Source organism: Fukomys damarensis, unplaced genomic scaffold (assembly GCF_012274545.1).
Source record: "Fukomys damarensis isolate Sample0158 unplaced genomic scaffold, DMR_v1.0_HiC HiC_scaffold_28, whole genome shotgun sequence".
Classification (NCBI taxonomy): Eukaryota; Metazoa; Chordata; class Mammalia; order Rodentia; family Bathyergidae; genus Fukomys; species Fukomys damarensis.
In genome coordinates, this window is record NW_022900940.1 from 6,766,500 (window position 1) to 6,793,568 (window position 27,069).

At 41.3% G+C, this 27,069-nt stretch overlaps 1 protein-coding gene across 2 annotated transcripts in view; it reads left to right on the forward strand.

The window, feature by feature from the left end:
• Gxylt2 (glucoside xylosyltransferase 2) overlaps window positions 1–21,258 on the forward strand; it is a 73,703-nt gene extending 52,445 nt beyond the window's left edge. For both annotated transcript variants that reach the window (XM_033757022.1, XM_019208310.2), the window contains exons 4-7: window positions 3,188–3,439; window positions 5,405–5,528; window positions 14,445–14,617; window positions 19,705–21,258. In XM_033757022.1, the coding sequence (XP_033612913.1) occupies window positions 3,188–3,439; window positions 5,405–5,528; window positions 14,445–14,617; window positions 19,705–19,887 (732 nt within the window). In that variant the 3' untranslated portion in view covers window positions 19,888–21,258. The remainder of the gene's footprint in view (window positions 1–3,187; window positions 3,440–5,404; window positions 5,529–14,444; window positions 14,618–19,704) is intronic.
• Window positions 21,259–27,069: the final 5,811 nt, after the last annotated feature.

The window sequence follows — 27,069 nt, forward strand, 5'->3', positions numbered from 1 at the left end:
TAATAACCAGATTCAGTAGTATAGCAGAATATAAAAACACACAAAAAGTAATGTTCATGTATACCAATAATGAACCCACTGAGAAAGAAATTCACAATAGCACTAAGAAAAACTAAATACCTAGGAACTGGAAACTACACAATACTCTGAGAAAAAAAAAATTGAAGAGAACATTAGATAATGAAAGGATATCCTGTTTCTGGATAGGCAGAACAAATATAGTAATAATAGCCATACTTCCAGAATTGATATAAAGATTTAATTCAATCCCAATCAAAATGCCAGCAGCATAGGGGTGGGGATTTAGCTCAGTGGTTCTGCCGCCTGCCTCACAAGCACAAAGTCCTGAGTTCGATCCCTGGTACCAAAAAAAGAAAAAGACTAATGGATAATGGATCGGGGTGGTAGCTCAGTAGCATCACACCTACTTTGCAAGCACAAGGTCCTAAATTCAATCCCTGCCCCCGCAAAAAAGACTAAAGATAAGACTTAGACTACAGATTATAGTCAAGGTTACTGATGTCGTCCATATGCCCTTGCTACTATATGATCAATATTAGCCAAGTGGCTATTCTTATAACCTTATTGGTTGATCATAGTTTTGACCCATGTTGTACTCACCTCATGATCTTGATCTTGCTCTTTAAAACTTTCTCAGAGAAGTACATTTGTTGGCAACCCAGTTGGGTCCCCTTCTGTCTCTAAGGAGCCGTTCCTATTCCCTGGTACATTTTCCTGTTCTTAACCTCCAGCGTTCCTTGGAATTCATTCTTTGACTTCGGGGAAATGAACTGGGTGCATGGGTGCATCTGACATCTAGCAGGTTGGGAGTTACATTTTCCCTTGCATCGTAAGGCTCAATGGACTAGAATAGAGATTGCAGAAACAATTCCAAGTGCATTTAGCTGTCTTTGACAAAGTTAGTACTTTTCTATGACAAGACAAGAAAAAAAGTGGTAAATTCTTTTTAAAGTTCATGTGTTCAATTAAAGAATTCATCCTAATTCTGAAATTAAGATCTTTTGAGTTGTTAAAACGGATGCCAAGGTAATTTCTTAGTTGGGTGCCGTGGAACCTGCCTATAATCCCAGCACTTGGTTGGGAGTGGGGGTGGCAAAGCAGAATGGCAAAGTTCAAAGGCAGTTCAAGCAGTTTAGCCTCAAAGTAAAAAATTTGAAAAGGGCTGGTGTTGAACCTCAGTGTAAAGGCCCTGGATTCAATCCTCAGTACCACTACAGAAAGAAAAAAAAAAAAAAAGGATAATTTTTTAAATGAAATGATTGATGGTCATTATTTTTTTTCTTTTTTTTTAAGCTTTAATTGAGTTTATTGGTACATTTTAGGGATACAGTTACATTCATTGTTGGGATCTTGTACCTCTACATGACAAGTCTTGATTCTCATTTTTTCCCCTTACCCCTGCCCTCCCTTCACCCCCTCCTCCTCTCCCCATTTACAAACACTTTATTTTCATCTTTTCATTATCTCACATTTTTTTATTTTAAGATAGTCATTATTTTTTATTTCATTTTATTGATCTATAAAATCCATTCCTATATTGGCTAAGGAAAGAAAGGTAAACCCTGTAGCCAGTCCTGTAGGCTTTAAATTAGTCTGGCACCCTGTGATCCCTGTAGGATATGGTACCTGTGTTCATCAGTTTTGTTTTGGTTTGGTTTCTGTTTTTCATTACTGGGATTGAACTCAGGACCTTGCGCTTGTGAGGCAGGCAGCCAAACCACTAAGCTAAATCCCCGGCCCTACCATCAGTTTAAATATTGAGCATCTCAATGAAGTATTTATCTTAGTCCGCTATCCAATGAAGGATTGTCTTCATCTGTTCAGCTTGCTGTAATAAAATAAAATAGACAGGATGGGTTAAACAACAACAAAAAATTACTTCATGGAAGTGGACAGCCTGAGATCTAGGTGTTGGCAGGCTAGGGTCAGGTAAGGGCTCTCTTCTTGGCTTGCCCATGGCCGCGTACCTACTGTGACCTTGCTTGGCAGAGAGAGAAAGCTCTGTGGTGCCTCTTCTTACACAGGCACTAACACCGTCCTGAGGGCCCCACCCTCAGGACCTCACCCAAACCTCATTGTCTTCTGAAGGCCCCAGGCCCAAATGCTCTCACTTTCCAAGTCAGGACTTCAGTTTATGAACCGGAAGGAACACAAACAGTTCATAACGTGTGTTCATAACGTGTGTTCATACCGTGTCAGCAGGATGTGAGGCCAGGGACCTAGGAAGATTTGATCCCTTCCTTGGTGAAGCTACTTCTATGTTTGGTGAAGAAAGGCTGAAAGAGGTGAATAAGATGAGTAGATCAGAGCTTGCGTTATCAGACACAGGGCAAAGTAAAGTGGTGGAAGCCTGCAGCTAAGTAGGCACCCGCTTCCTAGGAGGCTGACTGAAGTGATCTGGGCCAGCCTGATGGGCAGACTGAACCCTGCCAGCAGAGAATGCCTTTTACATTTCAAATAGCTGTTTAAAAAAAATCAAAAGAGCATTTTTGGGACATCTGAAAATGATATAAACTTTGCATCTCAGTGTCCCTAAGGGCAGTTCGTTGGAGCCGAGCCCCTCACTCTCACGCAGGTCTCCAGTGCTTGTTGCACGCTACAGCAGCTCTCGGGTAATTGCACTGAAGCTGAAAATATTCAATGTCTGGCCCTTCATGGGAAAAAGTAGTTTTCCAATCTCTGGTCTACAAATCTGCCTGTTCCCAAGTCCAAATCTTAGCTTAAAATGCCATTTTAGAAAGATGCACAGCCATCCCCATCAACACTAGAAGAAATGGGTGCCAACCCAACGTAAACTGGCTTCGAGAGAGTACACTTCAAATCTTCTAATGTCTGGCTGTCCCAAGGACAAACCAAAAAAGAAGACAGGGGGCCATCCTCGAGGATGGAAGAAGAGAGAGCAATTGCATCCCCCTTGAAAGTTTGACCTGTATCAAGCATAGTCCAGGATCCTGGGCCAATTTAGATCAAGATTTATTTTTAAGTCTGTACTTCTTGATTGACACTTGTGTCTCCAATCAAAGAAGGGAGAATGGGAGCTAACCATGGCTTCCTTTCTATAACTGAACCTTAAATCATGGAACATTGGTGGTGTTGTTTTCACATCAGGCCAGTTTCTTTGTTTCTGACCTGTTTTTTGCTTTGTCACCACACCTTGCACACAAAGGTGATTTTAAAGGATGTGGACTCCCTTCTCTATGTGGACACTGACGTTCTCTTTCTGAGACCTGTTGATGACATCTGGAAGCTTCTGGGGCAGTTTAATTCTACACAGCTTGCGGCCATGGCCCCTGAGCACGAAGTCCCGAAGATCGGCTGGTACAGCCGCTTTGCCCGGCATCCTTTCTACGGTCCTGCGGGCGTCAACTCGGGAGTCATGTTGATGAATTTAACTCGGATAAGAAGCACCCAGTTCAAGGTACCGAAATGCTTCAAAGTTCCTTGTGTAAGTCCTTCCCACAGGGGTGTGCCTGGAGGGTTGATTTTGTAGATTTGGAGAGTCCAGTGGGGGTCTGTATGTGAGGAGGGAAGGACCCAGGGGATGACATTTACAAAATTACACAATATTGTTTGTTCAGGAAAAGCCCAGATGGCTATGGAATAAATCCTGGAGCTTCTGGAGTTACCATTTAGGAATATTATGTGGAATTCCAAAATGTTTCAACTCTGCATATCTAAGGCTGCAAAGATTATTTCTTGGAAGTACTTTAGAAATGTACTTACCTAAGTACACAGAGATATTTATACAAGGGTATTCATGGTCTCATCTTTTACCCTAGCAAAGAAATGGAAAGAGCCTAAATGAACATCAGTGGAGGACTAGTCAGAAAAATTTATCCTCATATTAAAAATAGGTTAGTCATGGCTAGCGTGGAGCTTAGTGGTAGAGCACTTGACTAGACTGTGCATAGCCCTGGGTTTGATCTGCAGCAACATTAATAATAATAATAATAATAATAATAATAATAATAATAATAGTGAATATGTAGCTGGGTGTGGTGGCGCATGCCTGTGATCCCAGCACTCGGGAGGCTGAGGCAAAAGGATCGCTGTGAGTTCGAGACCAGCCTGGGCTACATAGTGAGTTCCAGGTCTGTCTCAACTACATAGTGAGACCCTGTCTCAAGCAACCAAAAAATAAATAAAAAAATAAATAAAACTGAATATGTTAATCTATAATTGAGACAATAAGATGTTTAAAATACTTTAAGTGAGAAAAGTTTACACTGGGTGTAGTGGCTCATGCCTGTAATCCCAGCACTTGGGAGGCTGAGACAGGAGGATTGCCTCAAATTTGAGGCCAGCCTGGGCTACAAAGTGACAGCCTTTCTCAAAAAACAGAAAAAGGAGGGCCAGGGATTTAGCTCAGTGGTTCTACCACCTGCCTCACAAGTACAAGGTCTCAAATTCAATCTCTGGTATGAAGACAAAACAAAAAAAAGTATGTGCAACAAACATATCATAGTGCTCGAATGCGCTCACTTTTGTGTCTTCGAAATCTCCAGAGGGGCTAGGGATTTAGCTCAGTGGCACTGTGCCTGCCTCACAAGCACAAGGTCCTGAGTTCGATCCCTGGTACTGGAAATCTCCAGAGGAATACCTAAGAGACAATTAATTGTTCATGTTAGGGGCTTCTGGGGAAATTGGGTATGGGATTTGGAGGAAGATGGAGGAAGAAATTTTTTTTGTTTTTAATGTTATGTATATAGAACAATTGAATACTTAGGCTATGAAGGGATCGCTTTCATTTTAAAAGCAAACAATTGTTTTAAGATGAGGAAATATGTTTTTCCCATAATGCCTTAATCCTGCTACCTGTAGTTTGTCCCTTCACTTTCTAGATAAGAAATAAACTGAACAAAGGGGTTATTTTGGTACAGGACTTTCTGAGTAAAAACCATAGGCCCAACCACGACTTCCCATTTGCCCAGCATCCATACCTGTAATCTGCAACCCTAGTGTTTGCTTTGTCCTATGCCCCAAAGATAGCAGGACCTGCCCGACATGGACACCTTACAGTTCCATGCCGTGGATGGCATCAGTTAGGTGTGGGCTCCCCAGCCTCTTAGTAAATGTCAGGTTTCTTCCTCCAAGACCTGGACTTTTGTCGTGCTTGTTTTCCCTCAGATACTTTGCCTCATTATGCTTGTTTTAGGAGAAAGAAAGTGAATCTATTCTAAAAAAGAAAACTTTGTGGATTTCCCATAAAATCACAAAATAAAACACTTAATTACCACCCTTCGGAATCTGAAGAGAGAGAAAAAAAAAAGCCGGATCAGCTCCTCTGTTGGAGGGAAAGAAAACCAGTCTCTCTGCCGTGCTTCTCAGCAAGTAAGATGCATTTGCTGTGCTCCAGTTCTGCTGATGGTTTTCTCTTTTCCAGAACAGCATGATTCCAACGGGCTTGGCTTGGGAGAACATGCTGTACCCTCTATACCAGAAGTACAAGAATGCCATCACGTGGGGAGACCAGGACTTATTAAATATTATTTTTTATTTCAACCCAGGTAGGTTCTCTTTCAAGAATGTCATTTGTGTGACATTGAGTACGCCCACCTCACTGCACAGAGCACATTCCAGACTTGGGCTACTGTTGACGGGGCCTCAGCGGTACACAGAGGGCCTGTGTTCTGTGCCCTTTTATCCACCCCCCTGGGTATCTGATGGAGGCGGGTCCTTGGCTACTGACACAAAAGGCTAAATGTTGAAACCTCCAACATTGGGCTCTGTTTTTTGAAACTCTCTTTTTAATTTTGCCACACTATTCTTCCAAGAAGTACAATCAAAGTTGATATGAGGCACAAAACTAAACACAAATAGTACAATCTAGAGATGAGACCCTGCGTAGCTTTGGTAATTGCTCAATTGAAGGGAATTGGTTTGCAGGATCCTGGAGGTTAAGTGACTGGTACAGGGCTAAAGAAACCTAGAATCAGGACCTAGATCCTCACATCCCTTTTTCTTTCCATCTAGAGCAGCGAAAGGAGTGTTTTTATTGCTAAGCTAGTGATTTGGTAAGTAAGGATGAGGGAGGGAGGGATGGAGGGAGGGAGATGAAAATTTCTGGTCTATGCTTATTAAATAGCTGAAGCTACGAAAATTTCCTTCTTAGCTAAAACTTTATTTAATGTCATTAAAATAGAGACCATGTTTTCTACTTGAGAAAAATCTTCAGAGGGGTTAAAAATAATCCTTACTCTATTCAGACCTTTCTTTTGTTTAAAAATTCTGAAGTAGTGAGAGATTCCCGTTGATAAAGGTTTCTGCCTACTACTGCATGTCACCCTTGAAGAACCTATAATGGACCTTTTAAAAAATACATACACAAAAATTCTACTATAAAGCCTAATTTCATATGTCTCTGGATCAAAAGGAAAAGAAGCAGGCTGATAAGGAGTTTTTGGTAAAGATGCTTAACCCTAAGTAGACCAAAAGAATGTCTTGGCCATTCACTTTTGTTGTATTTTAGTCTCTTTTTCTTCTGACAGTAATAGAGAATTTAATCTGTTTCTCATCCTTTTTCCTTCTAAAGCAGATTTCACCTTTTTTCTAGCTGTAGGTGTATTGTTTAGGATTCTTGGCTGCAAACGTGGTGGGGAGGACCCCTGTATTTAGTCTAAGCACAAAGAATGCCTTTTAAATAAACAAACAGGAGTAGGAAGGCAGGCAAATGAGACTTCCTCCCACTGAGGCTGTTTATTCCTTTCTGTGGAGATTGTCATTCTCTGCTCTGTAGGCCTCAAAGCACGACGCTGAGGTTTCTGGCTACTAGTCCAGCCATACAGAATGACCAGCTTGATCCCAGTTCCACATTCTCAGGAGAGAAATATGGTTCCAGCATGGCTCGGCTAGGCCAGGAACACGCACTCAGCCGTAATGGCCAATGTTTATTATTTACTAAGTGGCAGGTGCTGATCTATTCTTTTATTTAATCCTCATCATGACCCTGAGAATATGATCTCCACCTTAGAGACAGACAAATCAAGGGAAAGAGTTAAGTAATTCGCTGCACAGCTAATGAGTATTGGAGCAGGGGTATAAATCCACAACATTCCTCCAGCCCAAATTGGGGCGCAGGGAACTTCTCAGAGAAGGAGTGGGGGATCCTAGAGAGCCAGGTCGATATTTGGTTATGCAGCTTTTCTGTGTAGTCTTTCTTGCCTTTTAATGTTGCCTTTTCTTCTCTGTTGTGTGGCTAAAACTATCTGACATAAGCTTCTCCATCCCTATCTTCAAACTGAGGAATTCAAAAGATTCACACGGTTGCTTCCCCAGAAATCCTCTTAGCGTGTTGCAGATCATTTGAGGATGTTATCAGTGAGTAAATAGTACTCAAAGACCTGCTATAGCAGTTTTGCAATTAGACACAAGCCCCTTGCTATAATTGGGGCTGACCTCAGCTGAGTTTAATGGTTTCTGCACTCCCCGTCTTACACATCCTGGGAAAAAGATATTCTAAAATAATCATCTGGTTGCTCTGAACCCTAATTCTGAGCAGTATCAAGTAACCAGGTTTTAGATCGGATATTGATGAACTTACTAAATGTTCTTTGTATGATTGTGTTTGATTTTTCTGTTTCACTCTTTATCTGGGACTTTATTAAATGTGCAATCTTTTGAACTGAAAAGCCAGTGATACCCATCTTATCTTAAAGTTTTTCTTTATTTGTATTTTTTGTGGGCACTTCCTATAACCCAGAACCACTTATATTTGAAAAAAAAAAAAAGAAGAAGAAGAAGTGTCACCTTTACCCCTAGAGAGAGGGAGCTAATATTGGCTGGCACATAGGAGATAAACATGTTTATTGTTATGATTCCTTGGGTTGCTATGGATGAAGCAATGTGCTTAAAACCTGTAGCACATGTCTGGAATGTTATTATGAGTCTCCTGTAGCCAGTAACACCGCTTTATAAAGTGTGTTTAAAAGTCATTAGCTACAAAATGTTTTAAGACTCTTGCTCTAATTAGGTAGCACATGCCTGTGGGTGTCCAACTGCAGTGCTAGGTGTAGACCAAATCAAGGGGAGACAGGAGAAGCCTGTTGGAGCTGTGGAAGTAGCTTCTCCTGCAGGGTATTTCCTGGCAGGCAAAGCCTAGGCTGCTTCACCCAGGCTGGAAATCTGAGCTTACATCTTGACATGTGAGTTTGAGTCAGGATCAGAGTTCTGTAGAAGGGATAAATCTGCCAAGAGCCCAAAGAGAACTCTCTCCAGGAAGATGTCTTGGCATGGGTGTGCTTAGGCTTCAGGGTTCCAAATTCATCCATGCCAGCTAAGAGGGAGTAAATACCAAGAGTGTTGGGACACTAGTGGCCACACGAATCAGGTCAAGCCAGCTTTTGTGACAGCTGGCTGTGGGAAGCTACACAGGACCAAAGTTGTTTCTCCAGCCTTCAGAGACATCGTGGTTCTGTCTTCTTTGCTTCTCTTAATGACTGATTCCACTCTTTCAGCATTCTCCATCTTTGCCCAGGGCCCAACCCAATGATCAATACCAAGTCACTACAACTGTACAAGTCCACAGCCAACAATAATAGTTCTCTTATGTTTCCTAACTCACATTCTTGAGAAAGAGAAAGACAGACCTGCAGGCCCAGCCCAGCACAGCTCTGAAGCCCACCATGGATAACCAGACATAAGGGACCAGAGGGGCAATGTTATTCAAACTTTCTTCTCTCAGAAATGAACACATGCTTCTTTTTCAGAGGCATTTCTAGAAAACTGGGCTGTGGGAAGGGAAGAAAATGAAGCCAGATAAGTAGAGATAGGAAGGTAGAGTAGAGGCAGTAGAGTTCTGTCTGGGGACAGAGAGAAGAGGCAGGGTCCTCCGGCAGCAGACCCCACAGTCGTGTGGAACAAGTCTGCAGTGGCCTTTGTGATGGCCTTGTTCTTATCCTTCTCAGGACCGTTGGCACCCTGGCCTTGGGTGTGCAACCAAATTGTACTTTCACCACAACAGAAGCACTCAGTGTCAGGGGATTGTGAGGCCATGCTGTGGGGATGACAGGCCCAATTACTTCACATTAGGACTATTCTAGGAAATTGGTGGCAAATCACAAGTAGGGGATTCTGGGAAGTTCAGGAGCTCTGACATAAAGCACAGAAAAGCAGAGTGGAAATGGAAGGGTCTGAGTGGAGGGGTGACATCTGCTTCATTCATGTCTTTCACATTTAGCACCTAAATGAAGTTTGTCTTCAGAAGCATTGGTTGAATGAATGGAATTAAAACAATAAATGAAGAGAGGTGAAGTAAATGAGAAGAAAAAGGGACCATAGGGAGGAAAAGGAAAGGAAAGGAAAGTAGGGACAGAAAGGAGTAGAAGGCAAAGGAAAGGACAGAGGTACACACATGGCAGAGGAAGACATAAGAGTCATTTCATTCATTCTGCAGATATTTTCTGAAAACCTACTGTGTACCAGCTGACAGGACTAGATGCTGGGACTGTAGTGGCAGGCAGGATAAAGTTCCTTTGTTGATGAAACCTACTTTTTATTAGAGGAAGTAGACACCCAATCATAGGACTTTTCATTCAGAATCACAAATTATGATAATGGCAATATGAAGGAAATAAATGAAGAGCTGAGAAAGAGATCTTCCAGACCAAAGGGAGAGAAGACTTTGCAATAGGGAAAATCTTCTTGGAAGAATGAATTGCCATTTTGAAGGAACAAGGTGCACTCTGGAAGGAGGGAGAAAATTCTGGGAAAGCTCTGTTCTGAGACAGAACATGTTAGTCAGCTCTCCATGTAGCAAAGTACCTAAGAAAGTCAAGTCAGGGGTGGAAAGGGTTATTATGGCTCCTGCTTTCAGTGTGTGGTCAGCTTGCTCCATTAATTTAGGTCTGTGGTGAGGCAGAAATGTCATTTGCCAGCCATTTATCTCTGGAAGCACCCTTGCAGACACACGTAGAAGTGTGCTTTCTCCATTCTTGGGTCAGGTTGACAGTCAGGATTAATCATTATAGGACATTAAAAAATTGTTCACAGCGCAATCAAATAGCCTCCATTCTGTTGACACAAAGTATAGTGAGTGACAACCATGAAGTTAAAATTAACAGGTATAAACTAGCTGTTCCTTAATCTCAGAGATGCCAAGGGTGTGAAATGATCAGAAAGGCAAGGAGCAATGAATTCACACAGTACGCTACAGGTAGCTAGCAGGCTCCAGAAATGAACGTAGACCACTACAGTTCTCACTAAGGGATTCAGACACACAAGTAGTCAACTAATGCGTTTCTTTATTTACAACCAGAAGAAAAATAACAAAGACCAAAGGCCTCAAAATAGGTTGGCTTGAAATTTTTTAAAGAAATTGTAGTTGTTTTTTTGGGGGGATTGAGAATCCATCTGTTGCATTATTTCATCAGCAGTAAGACAACTGGAAAAATTCCATGGCTAGCCTTTTTTCTTTTTTGAGACTAGGACCTGCTTCATGGTTGACCTTGAACTCACTATGTAGTTCAATTTGCTCTGCAGGGATTGTCCTGCCTCACCGTTCCAAGTGCTGGGATTACAGGTGTGTGCCACCATGCCCAGATGCTATCTCTTTTTGAACAGCAGTTAGCAGTTTTAGCCAGATATGGTGATGCATACCTGCCCATAATCCCATCTGGCAGCTGAGGCAGGAAGACTGCAGTGAGTTCGAGGTGAGTCTGAACTACATAGCAAAACCCTGTCTGGAAAAACAATAAAAAATAAACAAATACAGTAAAATAAAAATAAACAGCAAGCTTTAACAGCCCTGGTAAATTGTGCTTAAAATAGATCCATTTCAGAACAAATTCACTGATAGATGCCAAATAACCCCCATTTGGCCTCTTTCGTGTTCATTAGCTGATCTATGTAGGTTTCCACCTTCAACCCTGCTCTCTGATGCCCCTCCCTGCTCCTTGGCCCCTATCATAAAAAGAGGATTTCTGAGCTTATCTGCGGATTAAAAACAGATCAGGTAGTTTAGTTGTGCATTGTTGGCTTTCCTGCCTTTCACTAGGAGCACCCATTGTCCTCAGGGAAATTACCCTTCCCCCACTGCATGCAGCCTCAGAGCCCTGCCCTCCCATGACCCCTGCTAAACCAGTCAGACTGTCTCCCGGAAGTTTAGATCTGGGAGTTCAGGAGCAGGAAGTGGACTTCAAGGGTGGTCCATCCAGGGTGCAGCCTGGAAAAGTTGACCGCAGTGGGTCCCGTCCCCAGGGCCCTGGAGCTGCCCTGCTTCCTGCCCTTACGCAGTTGTACTTCCGATTTTCTGACCTTCCTATCTTCTTTCAAAAGAGAAAAACTGATTTTTTTTTTTTTCTTCACAGCCTAGAACCAAAGTTAACTACTTGCCACCTAATAGAGATTTCTATATTTTGAGTATTTTAAGTCAAAGTAATATATGTCAACTTTTTTTTTTTTTTGCAGTTTGAACTGGTTTTCTTTTTTGTTTTTTTAAAAATATATGTCAACTTTTACACTATTGTCCTCCTCCTTTGAACACTTTGAAGAGATTGCCTTTGCCTTCAAAACTAAGTTTATCTTTTCTAAATGGCACTGCAATTTCCAAACGTTTTACTATGATCAGGCTATTTTCTCCTCCCCGGATATTCTTTCATGTTTCTGCTTCTGTCAGAATCCCAGCCTTACTAAAACCTGGAATTTAAATAAAATTTTACTGAGACATCCTTTCATCTCACCTCCCGTAATGAACTCTCCTTTCTACGAGCCTGATAATACACGTCCATTTTGGCCACACTTCATACCTTCTCCCTTATAAAAGCATAAATCCCCTGAGGGCTGGAGCAGCCCCTTATCATCCTGAGACACCAATGCCTGGCAGTAATGTGGTGAACAAATACTTGTTTTGATTACGTGTTCTATACAGTTTGCATTTCTTGCTGTGGGAAATTTAGAAGGGAGTGTGAAAATGTGAAATGAATTCTGTCTTGAATTGTATTTCATACTTGAGATTCAACACCTGAAGTTCTCAGCTGGCCTTTAGAGAACCTATAAATCCCTGAACTTGTAAGCAAATGTTCTTTACAGGTCTTTATATGTTCCCAATAGTAATTTTCCAAAGTCAAGGTCTAAAGTTTTTACTAGCTTCTCAAAGAGATCTGTGACCCATAAAAAGCCCAGAGTGACTGGCTACCTACATGTCTGGAAGCAATCAGAGCAAACATTTATCTCAGAAAGCTTATATATTGGAAACTGGTAGGCCCGTTCTGTGTAAATTATCTTGTATCCTTCCAGCAACCTAACACAATAGTCTTGTAACTGTAAGTGTAGTAATAATGATTATCATCGCTTACATTCTGTGCTTTCCATATGTCAGGCTCTTCCTAGTATGTACGTAAATGAACTTCCTTAGATCCGATGAACAGTGAATACGTTTGATTCTTCCCATTATATAGATGATGGAACTGGGATGCAGAAAAACTATGTTAATTTGAATTGATTCCACTAGTGGCCGAGTTCTGTGTCGTGTCCAAACCCAACAGGTGGACTCCAGTGCTGGCTTTCTTGGCCCTCTTGCTGTTGGATCACAACTAACACAGGGGGAAGATGGGGTTCAGGTTTGGAGAATTTGCCTTCTTTACGGCTTCTCAACCTGGGCCAAATGTTTCAGGAACTCACCAAGGGGTAGATACTAATTTAGAACCTATATTTTGTTTGATTCCAATGCTCAAGCCATTTCCACTTCATTTTTGTTTGTTTGTTTTCGAGACAGGGTCTCACTATGTAGTTCAGACTGCCCTAGAACTCACTATGTAGCCCAGGCTGGTCTCAAACTCACAGCAATCCTCCTGCCTCAGCCTCCCGAGTGCTGGGATTACAATTGTGTGCCACCACACTTGGATTAACCATTTCCACTTTGTCTTCTGCTATTGAGTGTCCTTTCCCAGGCTCAGTCCTTGAGGGATGTTGCAGAGAGAGAAATTATTGCCTCCTGTAGTAGAATCCTAAAAAACTTGGGAAGAGACAAAAGCTTTCATTATCGGGCCTTAAGCTTCATAAAGGCAAGGAGTGGACTTTTCCATGATTTGCTTTGTCCACAGTACACATAAAAGGCACTCAATAAATGGTTTCATTCCCATCAATTAGTGTAATTTTTAAAACAGAGATCAGTTCTAGGACAGTTCACTTGGCTGGGAAATTTTGCAGGTGTCCAGGTGGATATCGTAAAGGAGTGCTCTGACCCATTGGGTTACCAAAGGCAACAACTGGGTTATGTCAGGCACAATTCTAAAGCATTTTTAGTTATTTCCATTTCTCTTAGTTCTTCTTTCCATCCTCTGTACTAATGTGGAGAAAGGCCACACAGCTAGTAGAGCAGTTAGATTCCAATTTAGCTATTGTGATTTGAGGATGACCGCCTCTCTCTGTATGTGTAAGAAAAGTGTGGTGGAATGGAGTCCCTGCAAGAAGAGGAAAGTCTTGGTGTGTTGTGAGCAATTAGGATTTGATAGAGGGGACCTGGATACCTTGGGTTAGTGAGAGAATGAACCACAGAAACATCATATACAGTCTATGGGGAGATATGATGATCTCGTCTCTCTTTGCTTTTCATCCGAAGCTTTCTGCAAGCCTGCAACCCTGCAGACAAGTGCATCTTGAAGCAGTGTTTCCAACAGTGTGATTGATTTGCTGTGATCACCCTGTGCTCTCTGATGGGATCTTCCTTATGATCAGTGACACATTTGCAGAGAGCTTTGATCCAGTCTCCTCTGGTCCCAGGAAGCTGGGAGTGAATTTATTGCTAATTGTATAATCCTAGTCAGCAAGGGGAATTTTTCTGAGTCCAGGAGGATTAAGCAGGGTTGTCTCAGTACAACTATCATGGAGGGCTTTCCTGTTCATTGTGGGGTGTGGAGAGCATCCCTGGCCCCTGTAGGAGGTTTAGAGGGCTCGCCCAATGCCAGTACCAGCTTTCCACATATGTAACAACCAATAACCAACAGTTTCTCCCTTAAAATATTACTAAAGGTCATCAGGGATACTATGGGGGTGGGGGTGGAATCATCCCAGGTTAAGAACACGCCTGTAGTCCCAGTACCTTGGGAAGCTGAGGCTGGAGGATCACAAATTTGAGCCCAGCCTGTGCAACTTTGTAACTTAGCAAGACCCTATCTTAAAAGAGCTCTTGGAATATAGCTCAGTGCAAGGGCCCTGGGTTCAGTATTTAGTCCAAAAGAAAAGAAGCACTTGTTTAAAGACATAAACACACATATACACACATATGTGCACACACATATTATATTCTGATCACCTTTTGTCCCCTTTTGTCTTTGATCTCAGGATTTTAACAAAAATGGTGTTGTTTGGTCTGAGTCACACACTCCTATGCCCTGGAATCACGTACAGAAGGGACATTAAGCATCTTTACCCAACATGCAGATGAGAGCTAGCACTGACTGTGACTGTCTTTCTCTTGTCACCCTCAGAGTGTCTCTACGTATTCCCCTGCCAGTGGAACTACCGTCCTGATCACTGCATGTATGGGAGCAACTGCAAGGAGGCTGAGCGAGAGGGCGTGTCTGTCCTGCATGGGAACCGGGGCGTGTACCACGATGACAAGCAGCCATCCTTCAGGGCGCTCTATGAGGCCATTCGGGATGTAAGTGTGCTCTTGCCACCATTCTCAGACATGTGCTAACCAGCTTAAAGCAGTACGGACACTTTGGTCATCATGCCTTTTGAAGACCAAATATCCCCAAAGCCTTAAGTTATGCCAGTTTGCCTACCATCAGTTACCCTGTGTTGTTGTCTCTAGGGCCACTTGAACCTAATGCTGTCCCACATCTACCCTTTTTGTTTGGGTTTTGGCTTGGTTTGGTTTGGGTTTGAGTTTTTTGAACCAGGGTCTCGCTACATAGCCCAGACCAGTCTTGAATTGACAACCCTCCTGCCTCGACCTCCCAAGTGTTGGGATTATACGCACATGTCATCATCCCCAGTGCAAATCCACTCTTACTATTTCCATACCAGTCTCTCGTTATTTTTCATCTAAATAATTGGAGGAAATCTCACCAGAAAGATAACTCCTGTGTCATTCGCCATAGTAGGAGGTAACACTAGAATCAAGCACAATAAAAACAAAATTATTCTGTTCAAGATAAAGATGCTGCCTGGTTGCCAGCTCCCAAACCCTCAAGCAAACAAGTGTCAGGGTGGCCAATTAGATCAAGGAGCCAAACTGAAAATAGTGAGCAAGCCTCTATTTGTGTAACTGCTGCAGCGCAGGCATGAGACAAAAACAGGCTCTGCTCCTCAGTTTGATCAGTTGGAGTTCCCGAAGGGTGAAAGGGTATATACAATCTTACAAGGCAGCCTCACAGTGGTTGCTTGCAGTCAGGGGTGGAGGAGTGCAAAAGGGCCGTCTGCACACTGGAGAACCTGGGATCTAGTCAAAGGTCGCGGGCCTGGAGCTCAGTGCGGTTCTCTGTTCCTATGGGAAAGCCGAGGGTCTGGGCTGAAGCCTGAGGATGGACATCCAGAGGCGATGCTGGAGACCGGAGCTCCTCCAAAGAAGCAAAAGTGAAACTTCCTCCTCCTCCTCTCCTTTTTTATTCCATCCAGGCTACGAGCGAAAGACCACTGCGTCCTTATGACCCATGTGTTAAGGCTGGGGTTGGGGGAGCAGAAAGGAGTAGGAGCAGATAGGTGCTGAGTTACAGTGGAGAAAAGTACTTATAATGGAAGAGCGCGGGCTGGAGGAGCCTTTGATGGTGGCTGGTGTGGGGCAGGAGGTCTGTGTCCTCATTTGCAACCCCCTTGAAAAAACTGCACTACACTGGCTAGTCACCAAATGCGACCTGGGGAGGACAGCTAACCCCCAAGACCTGCCAGGCAAGGCCCATAACAGTTCATTGTTGGGTCTGAACAATCACATACCATGACACCCCCTTATCCGTGTTTGCTTTCTCTGGGTTCAATTAGCAGGGCCAACCACAGTCCAAAAATACTACATAGAAAATTCCAGAAATAAACATGCGATGAGTTTTCAATGTGTGCTCCTCTGAGTAGCTGGATGAAATCTCATGCCACTGTTCCGTCCTTCCTAGGATGTGAGCCATTCCTTTGTCAGGTGTAGCTTAGGGTATCAGATCCTTAGGATTCAGTTCTGTCCTTGGTTTCAGGTATCCACCCAGAGTCTGGGAATGTATCCCCCAGGGGTGGAGGCGGGGAGCTATTGGGTAAAATCTTGGCAATGAGTAAGAGAGTGGCACTGAGAACCTCAGGCCCCCCTTACTTCCTTGAAGAAATTGATCAGCAAGTAGCAAGGAGGAGTTAGAGACATGTGAACTGTCTTGCAGTAGGTGGGAAGGTTGAAAGAACCTTACTTTGGTTTACAAACTAATGTCACGTCGAGTGTTACCTCTGAAGCCTTTGCCTCCCACACTTTGGGAAAAACTATACTTTCGCCTTCCCTTGAGATTGCTAAGGGAAAACAAGAGCACACAATTTCAGTGATCACTCTCCTGAAGTTATAATTCTAGGGCCAGGAGTGTAGCTCAGCAGCACAACACCTGCCTGGAAAGCTCAAGGCTTTAGTACAAAATCAATAGTTTTTATATTTTTATATAAATAGGAAAAACTTAAAAGAAGAATAATATTTTAGACATGAAAAAATGATATATTGCCGGGCTTGGTGGTGCACGCCTGTAATCCCAGCACGCGGGAGGCTGAGGCAGGAGGATCGCTGTGAGTTCGAGACCAGCCTGGGCTACATAGTGAGTTCCAGGTCAGTCTCAACTACATAGTGAGACCCTGTCTCAAAAAACCAAAAAATTTAAAAAAAATTAAAAATAAAGAAAATGATATAAAATACAAATTTCAGCACTCATGAATAAAGTCCTGTTAGGACACAGTGGAACACATTTATTCATGTATTGTTCTGGCTGCTTTGGTGTCGTGATAGCAGAAATGACTATTATAGAGACTGTAGAGTTCGCAAAGTGTAAAACACTGCACTTAGACTGGGCCCCTTTACGAAAAAAAAAGTTGCCGACCCTAACATAAAGTATGGACTTCATTTGAGACTTTTTTCTTAAGTATCTAGGACCCCTCTGGGGTTCACAGCCAGGCTTTGGCAGGAGGGAGGTGTTGGGTGAACGCCTTGATGTACTAACACATTTCGCATGCGTTTCCTAGGGAGAGTCCCAGGGAATTGCAACTCTGGAAATCCCAGAGTTGTCTTCTGTGCAGGTACAGAGCATAGCACACATCTAAGCTGGCAGTTCCTTTCCTCTTTTATTTTGCGCCGTTTGGTTTTTAAAGCCTAGGTGATTAGATTACGTAGGATATTTGTTCTGCACTCAGCGATGTTCTCACATTTAGATATTAAAGCACTGAGCCCAGGGGAAATCCATTCAAGCATACAAGGGGAAGGCAAGTAAGTGTGCAGCAGTTGCATGTGTATCAGAGACACTCTCCGCTTTCTTTTGTGATGTGTCAGCCCTAGTTTGGAATTGAGCAATTGTGGTTCTTCCGTTACAACTCATGTTGTCTTCTGGGAGATCAGAACGAGGGTCAAATAACTTTGATTTTTACATGATTCTGCTTAATCACTCAGTATTCCTCAGATGGGCCTAAAAAGACATTTTTCAATCAGGAAAATCACCATTCCCAAGTTGAAAGGTGAGTGAGTACAAGGAGATTCATCAGGAAAGATGTTTCCCCATTTTTTTAGTCCTTGCGTCATGGTCAGAGCCTGGCTGTGAGCCTAGATAGGCCTAGCTTCAAATCCCGTTCTCTCAAAATGAAGCATATGAGTATATTCTGAAGGGGGAAGTCAGCTGATGCTCATAAACAAAGAAAAGTGAAAATCCTGCCAGAGAGTGAAAGAAGGAGTAAGACAAGCAGGACGGTGGATCTAGAGTCCTGCGGTGGCCAGGAGTGCTCATGTCCCTATAGTCGGGCCGTCAGGAAAGGCCTCTGAAGGCCAAGGACTTGGTCAGCTGGAGTTAGCCATGGGGAAACCCAGGAAGGTCATGGAAGCAGAAGAAATAACTAGGGGAAAGTTCTCGAGGAGGAGTGAATTTGGTGTGTCCAAATGACAGGGTGGAGGCCACCATGACTGGAATGGCTGGCTAGGAAATGGGAGAAGCAAGGGGAGGCTTCAAAACAAGAGAGGAGTTGGACTCGTTCTGATCACAATGGGAATCCCCCGCAGGAAGTAACAGGCTCTGATTTATGCTTGAAAAATTTCCCCTTCATAACTTAGCAGGAGGGCTGCGAGAGGGAAGCCCAGAGGCAGTTCGTCAGACTGACTGCAGCAGTGCTGGCGAGAAATGGGCTGGGAAGATGGGGAGGGGGGCATGTTCTGGTCAGGTGGTCCAAGAATTTGAAGGACTTGCTCATGGGCTGGGTGTGGGGAAAAGGAAAGAAGTTGACTCCATTGTTCCCACCCATTCTGCTCCATTGGCTGGAGACATAGGGGTTTAGGCCTGGCTTCAAGGAGTAGATTGTGCTAGGAAAAAAGTGTCCCACTCCTGGTCTGCGATAGAACTTTATTATATCCCATAATGTTGTCTGGGAAGAAATTTGCGTTTCTGTTAAATGTCCTGAAACAACTGATGAACTTTAAAGGTACTAAGACTTACTATAGGGAATTAGATACCTACCCACTCTGCTGTCAGGCTGGAGGGTCCTGCTTTTTTAAGTATTGTTTTGTTTTTTTGTTTTTCTTTCTGGTCTTTGTAAAATGTCTTAGCCAAAAATGAATCTTTGATTTGATTTACTCGTGGCCTTTTCCCAAGAGGTGATAAACTTTGACATGTGCTTGTGGCTAACCAGGCAAAGGAATTGATTTTGGAAAATAGGGCTCATGAGCATAACCCATGGGAAAAGAAGAGAGTTAAACAAAAAACAGCACAAATATCCAGTGTTATGGGGGCGGGGTGGAGTATATTTGGCACCAAGCTGGGCTTGGTAGTGCATGCCTGTAATCCCAGCACTCAGGAGGATGAGGCAGGAAGATCATGGTGAGTTTGAGGCCAGCCTAGGCTACATAGTGATTTCAAGGCCATCCTGAACTACATAGCAAGACCCTGTCTCTCTAAACAAAACAAAAATTGGTACCAGAATTACTAAAATAACACTCATTTCCAATGAATTTAACTAGTAATTGCTAAAGTCTGGACTTTGTGAGATTACCATAGACATACCCTGAAGGTTCTTCGGTGGCAGAAAAATAGAAAGAAGTTTTTCTCTTGGCATTCCTGGGACTCTGGATTCCATCCCCAGCACAGCAAATAAATTTTTTAAAAGAAAGAATTTACTGTTTTGTCGTAGCAAATGTCAAGTGAGTATCTAGTTGAGTTTTGCTTCTACTCAGAATGGCATGCTCTATTTAGATTGTCTTGACCTTAGAGGTATACATTATCTTTAGATCTTAAGAACTTTTAGGACCCAAATGCATCATCTTTCTTTTTTTTTTTAAGCCTCAAAGAAATTGAGGTCCAGAGAGGTTAAATGATTGTGTGGGACTGCACAGCTAAGTAAACTTCTGAATTTAGGTTCTTGGAAATGCTTTCCTTAGCTCATGCAAACCCATGCCTGCCTGCTTGACATTAGCCCTTATGTTCTTCTTTAGTAAAAGTGATGTGTGTTTTGAATGCCATTTCAATGAGGAAAATAAGCTTTCTCTCTCTCTCTCTCTCTCTCTCTCTCTCTCTCTCTCTTTTTTTATTCATCATACAGTTTCCCTTTCAAGACAATCTCTTTCAATCCATGTATTACCCTCTCCAGCTGAAGTTTTTGGAAACTGTGCACACTCTTTGTGGACGAATCCCACAAGTTTTCCTGAAGCAAATTGAGAAAACAATGAGAAGGGCCTATGAGAAACACGTCATCATCCATGTGGGACCGAACCACAGACGCTGAGTATGTTGTCTTGTTGAAGCCAATTAGACGTCTTGTGACCCAGGAAACATTAGTTTTTATGCTGCCTGGATCTTCTTTGTGTGAATATTTAGTCGTGCTCCATGGCTATTGAGTTTGAAAAGCCTTGTTAAATTGTGCTAAATGAGTTGCCCCTAAAGGAGAATATGCCTTTCTTTAATTTTTTTCTAAAATCTTACTTATTTCTGTTTTGGCAAAGAATAAAATAACCTATAATTATGCATTTAACATTGCTCCAGCAGGATAAGCTCACAGTGACAAAGAAGTTTTGAGGGCCTTCGGGTGTTATATTTATCTGGCATTCCTGAGACTCTTTCTATACAATTGACTCCCTCACACCCTTGTTTTAAAATCAGTACATTTTAGTCAGTGGACCAAAATCAAGATCAGATCAATCATACTTCTACCAACCTGTATTTTACTGTATTTCCTTCTAGCCTCCTTTTCCCGGCTACCTCTGTATTTCTTATTATAACACTTATTTAAAACAGGCAGTTTCACTAAAAGTAGGTCGCTACCCTGATATTATTATTATTTTTTTTTTATGTAGGGGACTAAAAGTTTGACGAGATGATGATGTGTACAGTGCTTTACTTACAGTATCTTGGGGAGAAGCATTCAGATTCAGCTAATTGGACAGTGTTAAAAGATGAAGCATGGATCCGAGGGCATTTCTAAAGAAAATTGTTTTAGATTTGAAAAGGACTAAATCCTAAGAAATTTCTATGCAACAAAAACATCTGAAAGGAAACTTCAATAATTTTATCAAGCCCAAGGAATTTCTTTAGCAAAGAGATGTGATTTTATTTGTCCTCAGACAAAAACACTTGATCCCGTAAGTCCTCACTATGTGTGATTATTTCTCTTCTTTGAACTCTTAGGCAGTGGGTAAAAATCAATCAAAGACCAGCTTCAGATTTAATGTGTTCAAAGTAAATAGTGCAGCTAATTCCATTACCAAGAAAATCCAACTTCTTACCAGCCTTAGAAAGGTCTCTTTCTTCTAGGGTTACTCAACTGTTAGCCAAGAAACTTTGCAGGTCTTATCACCTAGAGACAGAAGAGGAAGTTCTATATTCTATTCCCCAGAGGGACCTGATTTAATCCCTGGTTGCTCAGAAGATTGGTATCAACATAGGGGCATTTTGCATACTTTGTTTATCTCAAATAACTTTTGCATAAATGACCTCTTTGATGTTTCCAACAGCCCAGTGAACTTAGTAGGGATCTCAGTCATCTCCATTAGGTAAATAAAGAAATTGTAACATAAAAAACTGAACACACTATCATTGCTTTGCTTTTTTCATTTTTTTTGCCTTTCTTTCTTTCTTTCTGCTTTCCTTCCTCCCTCCTTCTCCCCCTCTTTCTTTGGTTCTTTGACATAGGGTCTTGCCATATAGTTCAGGCTGGCCTTGAACTTGTAGCAGTCTTGCCTCAGCCTCCTGAGTGCTGGAATTACAGGAGTATTAGTACTTTTCTATAAGGTCTGTATAAGATGCATCCTATTTTACAGAAAAATTTTTGGAATTGAAGATATTGATGTGTTTCATTATATATTAAAAGCAATCTGAATGTAAAAAATAAAAAATATGATTTTGTTAACATAAATATAGTAGTACCCTCTATATAAGAATACGCTAGGATATTTATCATAGGTGCTATATTAGAGAAAATGTCTTGCTCTGAAAAAAGTAAGTATATGAAAATCTCAGCACTACAAAGAAATGTATAAATATCAGCCAATGTTAGTATATGGCACAATTATGGTTGTTACAAATTTAAATCTAAAATGTTAGGGTAGTAACCCATACTTTTCTTTTGATCATTTGGGGTGGCCTGCGGTTGGTTATTTTTGTTAATGAAACTATCATTATGATGTGAAACTCTTGTTTTTTTCTCTTTTGTTTTCTTATTTCACTGCCAGCAATGACATCATTCATTATTTTATATCTTTTATTCTTGACCTTGCATCCATGATATAGGCACAGAGGATATAGAGCAATTATTGAGTTGTCTTTTGTTGCAAGAAAATGTATCTTACATATTCGCAAATAGAGTTTTAGTGAAAGCCAGAGTGTGAACAGAGTTTTCTCTCTACCTGTTCAGAATGGCCAGTAAACCCACAGATGTCACTCAGATTTATTGTTGGTTCTCTGACCTAAAGAAGTTCCTTCCATCCTTTGGTGAATCCAAAGACTTGGAATCTGATGTAAAGACTGCAAATACAGCAATTTTTTTTAAAAAATGAGAGCTAGGGTTACTCATACTGAATATGCAGGCAAGCTTACCATCAAACGTCAATGATAGAACTCTAGAACATTCTAGAATGATGAATCATGAGCAATATGATGCTTTAGGTCCTGCTGTAATTTTCCACTGTGGAATTCCTCTTCTGTGTCCTGAAACTTTAGGTAAGTTTGTTGCAAAAATTTTCCAACTCCTTCTACCTGAAAATGCTTATTATTTTCTTTCTCCCCCACCCCTTAAGTTTATTGGTACATTTAAAGCAAACAGTACAGTTACATCTACCATTGGGACCTTGTACCTTTACATGATAGCTTATTATTTTCTATAGCTAGGATATTACCATGAGTCATTATTTTCTTGGCCTTGGGCACCTCCAGCAAACACCTTTTTTAAAAATGGGATACACAAATTTTAATTCCACTGACTTTTAAAACATGTAATTTGTGGTCTGAAGTTTGCTAGAGGTTGGTTGTATTATAGCCCCATATGCTGCATTGAACCCGTATTAGGAAAACAGGAGCTGGTTGTCTCCTCTCCTACTGTCCTGCCCTCTTCTCCTCTCTTGCTCTCTCTTACTTTCTCTCCTCTCCTCCCCTTTTTTCTCCCTCTACTCTCTTTTCATTTATTCTAAAATTCTGTTTCATGTATACTACTATGGAGTTCCACTGGAGAATGAAAGAACACTTTCTAATAGCAAAATGTGATGGTAATTTTGTATGCATGGAGATTGAACTTCCAACAATGGGGTCACCAGAGATGCCATTTTTCTTGTCATTTTTCCTCCAGTACAAATCTAAGATGATTTTCATTGAAAATCCTAATATTTAAAAAGTTAAGTAGCTATGAAATTGTTTTGAGGTTTTCTTCAACTTCCAAAATGACAATTTAGCATTTGGGGAATAATGCTGTAAATATTATTTACATGAAATCTCTTTCATATTAGCCCTTGTATTGCAAATAGTTGTACTTTTGCTGAATTTGGTTTTGAAATGGATATTTATACAGACATAGAGAGGTTTAAGAGTATTTTCTCTTATTGTGACTATAATGTTCATAAGCAATAATAAGGAAGTCAAATTACACAAAGCTGTTCATATTATAATTTACAGTGATTGATCACAAAATAACCATCTACTAACTGAATGATCATTCTGATCCACCCTGCAAGCGGGACAGCATTTGTTCAAATTTAGGTTTACATTTAAATATTGCCTGATATTTATTCATAAAATGTAAATGGCGTGTGTTTGGTAAACCAAAATGAATGTGATGTCAGGACCAACTCAGAAATATATTGAATTCAGAAATATGTCGTATTTCATAGGAAGACACATCATTATCTTCTCTTTATTAGAATGTAGACAACCTTTCTTATATTAACCTTTTTTTTTCATATTCCTCTTTCATTTTTGCCTTTCTCTTTCTGTCTCTAATGCAAGCTCCTGCGTAGTACAAAAAACCAGGCTTTAGTGACAAGAGTGATAGAGAACGGGGGATCCCTGCGGAGGCAGAACTCAGTTCTATGGTTTAGATCTTATTCGTGGGTCATCAGAGGCCGATCCGATCTTGAATGTCTGTGAAGGAAATCTTTAAGAAGTTAGAGCACATGGCCCAAGTCTGATTTCTGATCAAAGGCTCTTTATTGGCTCAGCAAAACGATTATATACTGTTATCCCAGGGGGAAGGTTCAGCAAGCTTATTGGACAGTTCAAACAAATCTTCTACCAATCACATGAGTCACTCAAGCATTTAACCATAAAGGGACAAAGCATTTATCAGCATACAGCAATCAGTATTTTACCAAATGTGGGGAGGGGTAAGTGGGAAGGCGTACATCAACAATTAACCCTATGCAATCTTTAACTTAACAATCTCCAGGGGCAAGCGGGGCAAGGGGAAAACCAATTTTGATACCAAGATTCGTCCTTTTCCCGTTGCTTCTGCCTTTGTTCGAGGCTTTCCTCAACCCTTCTAATGCTATCATCCACCAGGCCCAGTTTATCTTTAAAAAAGCAACATTCTTAAAGAAGGGGGTTGGGGCCAATGGCAATGGGTTTGAACTGAGGTGGTTCTTTCAAAAGCCTGATGGAAAAGGTGAGACCCGGATCACGGCCGCTGATGTAAAGGCGAAGGCCCCACTCAACCTGACGAGTCCAGTGGTATTGTTTGCCAGGCGTGGTGGTGCACGCCCATAATCCCATAAAACTAGTTTGGATTACAGTGAGCTCCAGGTCGACACCCGTAATCCCATAAACCCAGCCTGGATTACACAGTGAGCTTAGCCTGGATTACACAGAGAGCTCCAGGTCAATCTCATCTGCATAGCTGAGACCCTCATCTCAGAAAAGCCAAATAGAGTCATAGATTGTGTCAATGCCTCAATGGTAGAAGTTACTTTTCCAATGTCAAATGCCAGCGGGCTCCCACAAGATCAAATCTTTTATGATGACTATTTCAGAAGTTTAGAAAATAATCAACATAGCACACACACACGGGCCATATGCCTTTTAAAGAAGGAGCCAGTATTTGGCATACCCGTGAATTGAATTATAGTCAAACCTTAAGTCAAATCATTTCACAACTGTGTTGCTAGTATTTAAAGTCGGAGAATGCTTCACTAGGGACAGCGTTTTGTCCTAGTGTTAGTTTTTCACAGGTCAAAACTGGAGAAATTCTCTTGAGTCTTCAAGGTAAAGTGCTTGTGTTTGTATCAGCACATGCATGAACATGTAAGAATCAGGGGCAGTTTCTGCTTCACCAGGTTTACATGTTTGTGTTGTCACTGATAAAGTGCACCAATTGTTTATAGCTCCCAAGGAGACCCTTACTACATTTTTTTATGTTAGAAAAGTTTATTTTTGTAATTTTTGCTTGTGAAGGAATGAGCACCAAAAAGAATACTTCCAAGAATAAGAATCACTACAGCAAGTACAAGGAAAGTCCAGTATGATTTAATTATACTGTGTTGTCTTTTTAAATGTCACTTTTTATTTTACCTGTTGTTGTTTTTTAATTAAAAGCTTTAAATATGTGTCTTTTGGTATTATTTTGGAATTGTTTATATTTTTCTTTGTAAGGTTTCAAGTTTAAACATCTATAATGTGAAATAGTAATACCCAAGCCTGTCCAGTGAGTAAATATTTAGTAAGTAGCTTAGTCTATTTTTATTTTTAAAAAATTACTAAAGTTTTGCTTTGTTTATAAAATTGCTGTGCTTTACATTTTATGTTATTTGCCATTAGTGGTGTTTTGCGTTTGAGATAAAAATGAACATAGTTTAAGAATGTGGAAATTGAGCTGGGCGTGGTGGTGCACGCCTATAATCCCAGCACTTGGCAGGCTGAGGCATGAGGATCACTGCGAGTTCAAAACCAGCCTGGGCTACATTGTGAGTTCCAGGTCAGTCTCAACTGCATAGTGAGACCCTGTCTCAAAAAAAAAACCAAAAGAAAGAAAGAAGAAATTAGTTCTCCCCATTCCTACATTTTATTTAGTAAAAGTAAGCCTGACTTGTCAGCTAGTATACATACCAAAACCAACTAAACTGTGCCAAGAGTTTTGAGTTGATATTAATGTTTCTCCCCCACTAACCCCTCATCCAGTGGTGGTGAACCTATGGCACACATGCCACAGTGGGCTATTTGTTATTATTGAAAGCTCTAAAAGGTTTTCCATCCCTGTCCCAGTCTCTTCTTTAAATCAGGATAAGTTGCTCAGTTCATTTACAGTGTTTCCTCTCTGCTTTAAAACAAAACTTTTGAATGCGAAGGTATTTGGAAATGGATTTCTGGAATAATAACTGAACCTACATCAGATTATTATGGAGGAATAGTAAGGAATTACATCCATTTAGACACAATTGAGCTTAAATCCTAGTTGTACTGTTTTCTGACAGCATGTGACCCAGGACACCTTGCCAGGTCTTTTTGCACTGCTGGAAGAAGGCTGATGATGACCTTCTTTGTAGACAGTTATGCAGAACGAGTGAAGTGACAACATCAAGTGTGGTGTACACTCAATGATGCTCAGTGCACTCCCTGGTGTCCAGCCTCCTGGCTTACCTGGGGTGCACTGATGAAGATGACTTGTCTTAGGCCACGTATAAAATATATAACATAGCTAATGTATATGAATAATAAATTTTCTTTTATATTTTATTACAGCATTTAAAAAATACAAGTCCAAGTGTAGTAATTAAAAAAGAAAACATCCATATATGCTCAATAACAATAAACACCAGTCATCACAGGCACACACACATGGAAGTAGGTTAAATGCGATTATCATTAATCATGCATTTTACGCAATTCATGCACTAGTATGTACAATGTTTCATATGTGAGAATTTTGGTTAAACTGTGCGGGGCAGGCTCAGGAGGCCAAGTTAGCAGTGCACTGCACCCACCCCTACACCCACTCCACTGTCATCTCTAAAGTCTGCACTTCAGCACAGCATAATTGAGTCATGAAAAAAATCACTAAATATTCCATGATGATGTTAAAAGTTTCTGATCTGTGGGGCTGCACTACTAGCTGTCCAGGGATGCATGTGGTTTATTGGTTGGACATGCTTATTCCTGACACTGTGAGCAGCATCCTGTCTGCTATGCTGGGAAGTGGTGATACAATAAAACCTATTGGTTTGGACTGGTCCGGATTCCACAAATGCTGGTCCTGCTATGACTGGTAACCTCCATCATAGCAGGGAATCTCAATTTTGCCATGTGTTTGAGGTTTGATTAAATATTCTCTAAAACCCATTTCAGTTCTATAAACACTCTAGTGAGAGTAAAATGTTTAAGAAATTAAAAGTAAAAGGAGTTTGTGTCCAAGCATGTAGGACAATGTCACGTTTACATAGTTCTTATTATCTATTGCATGATTGAATGTTTTCTTATGTCTGTGTATTTCAAAGTA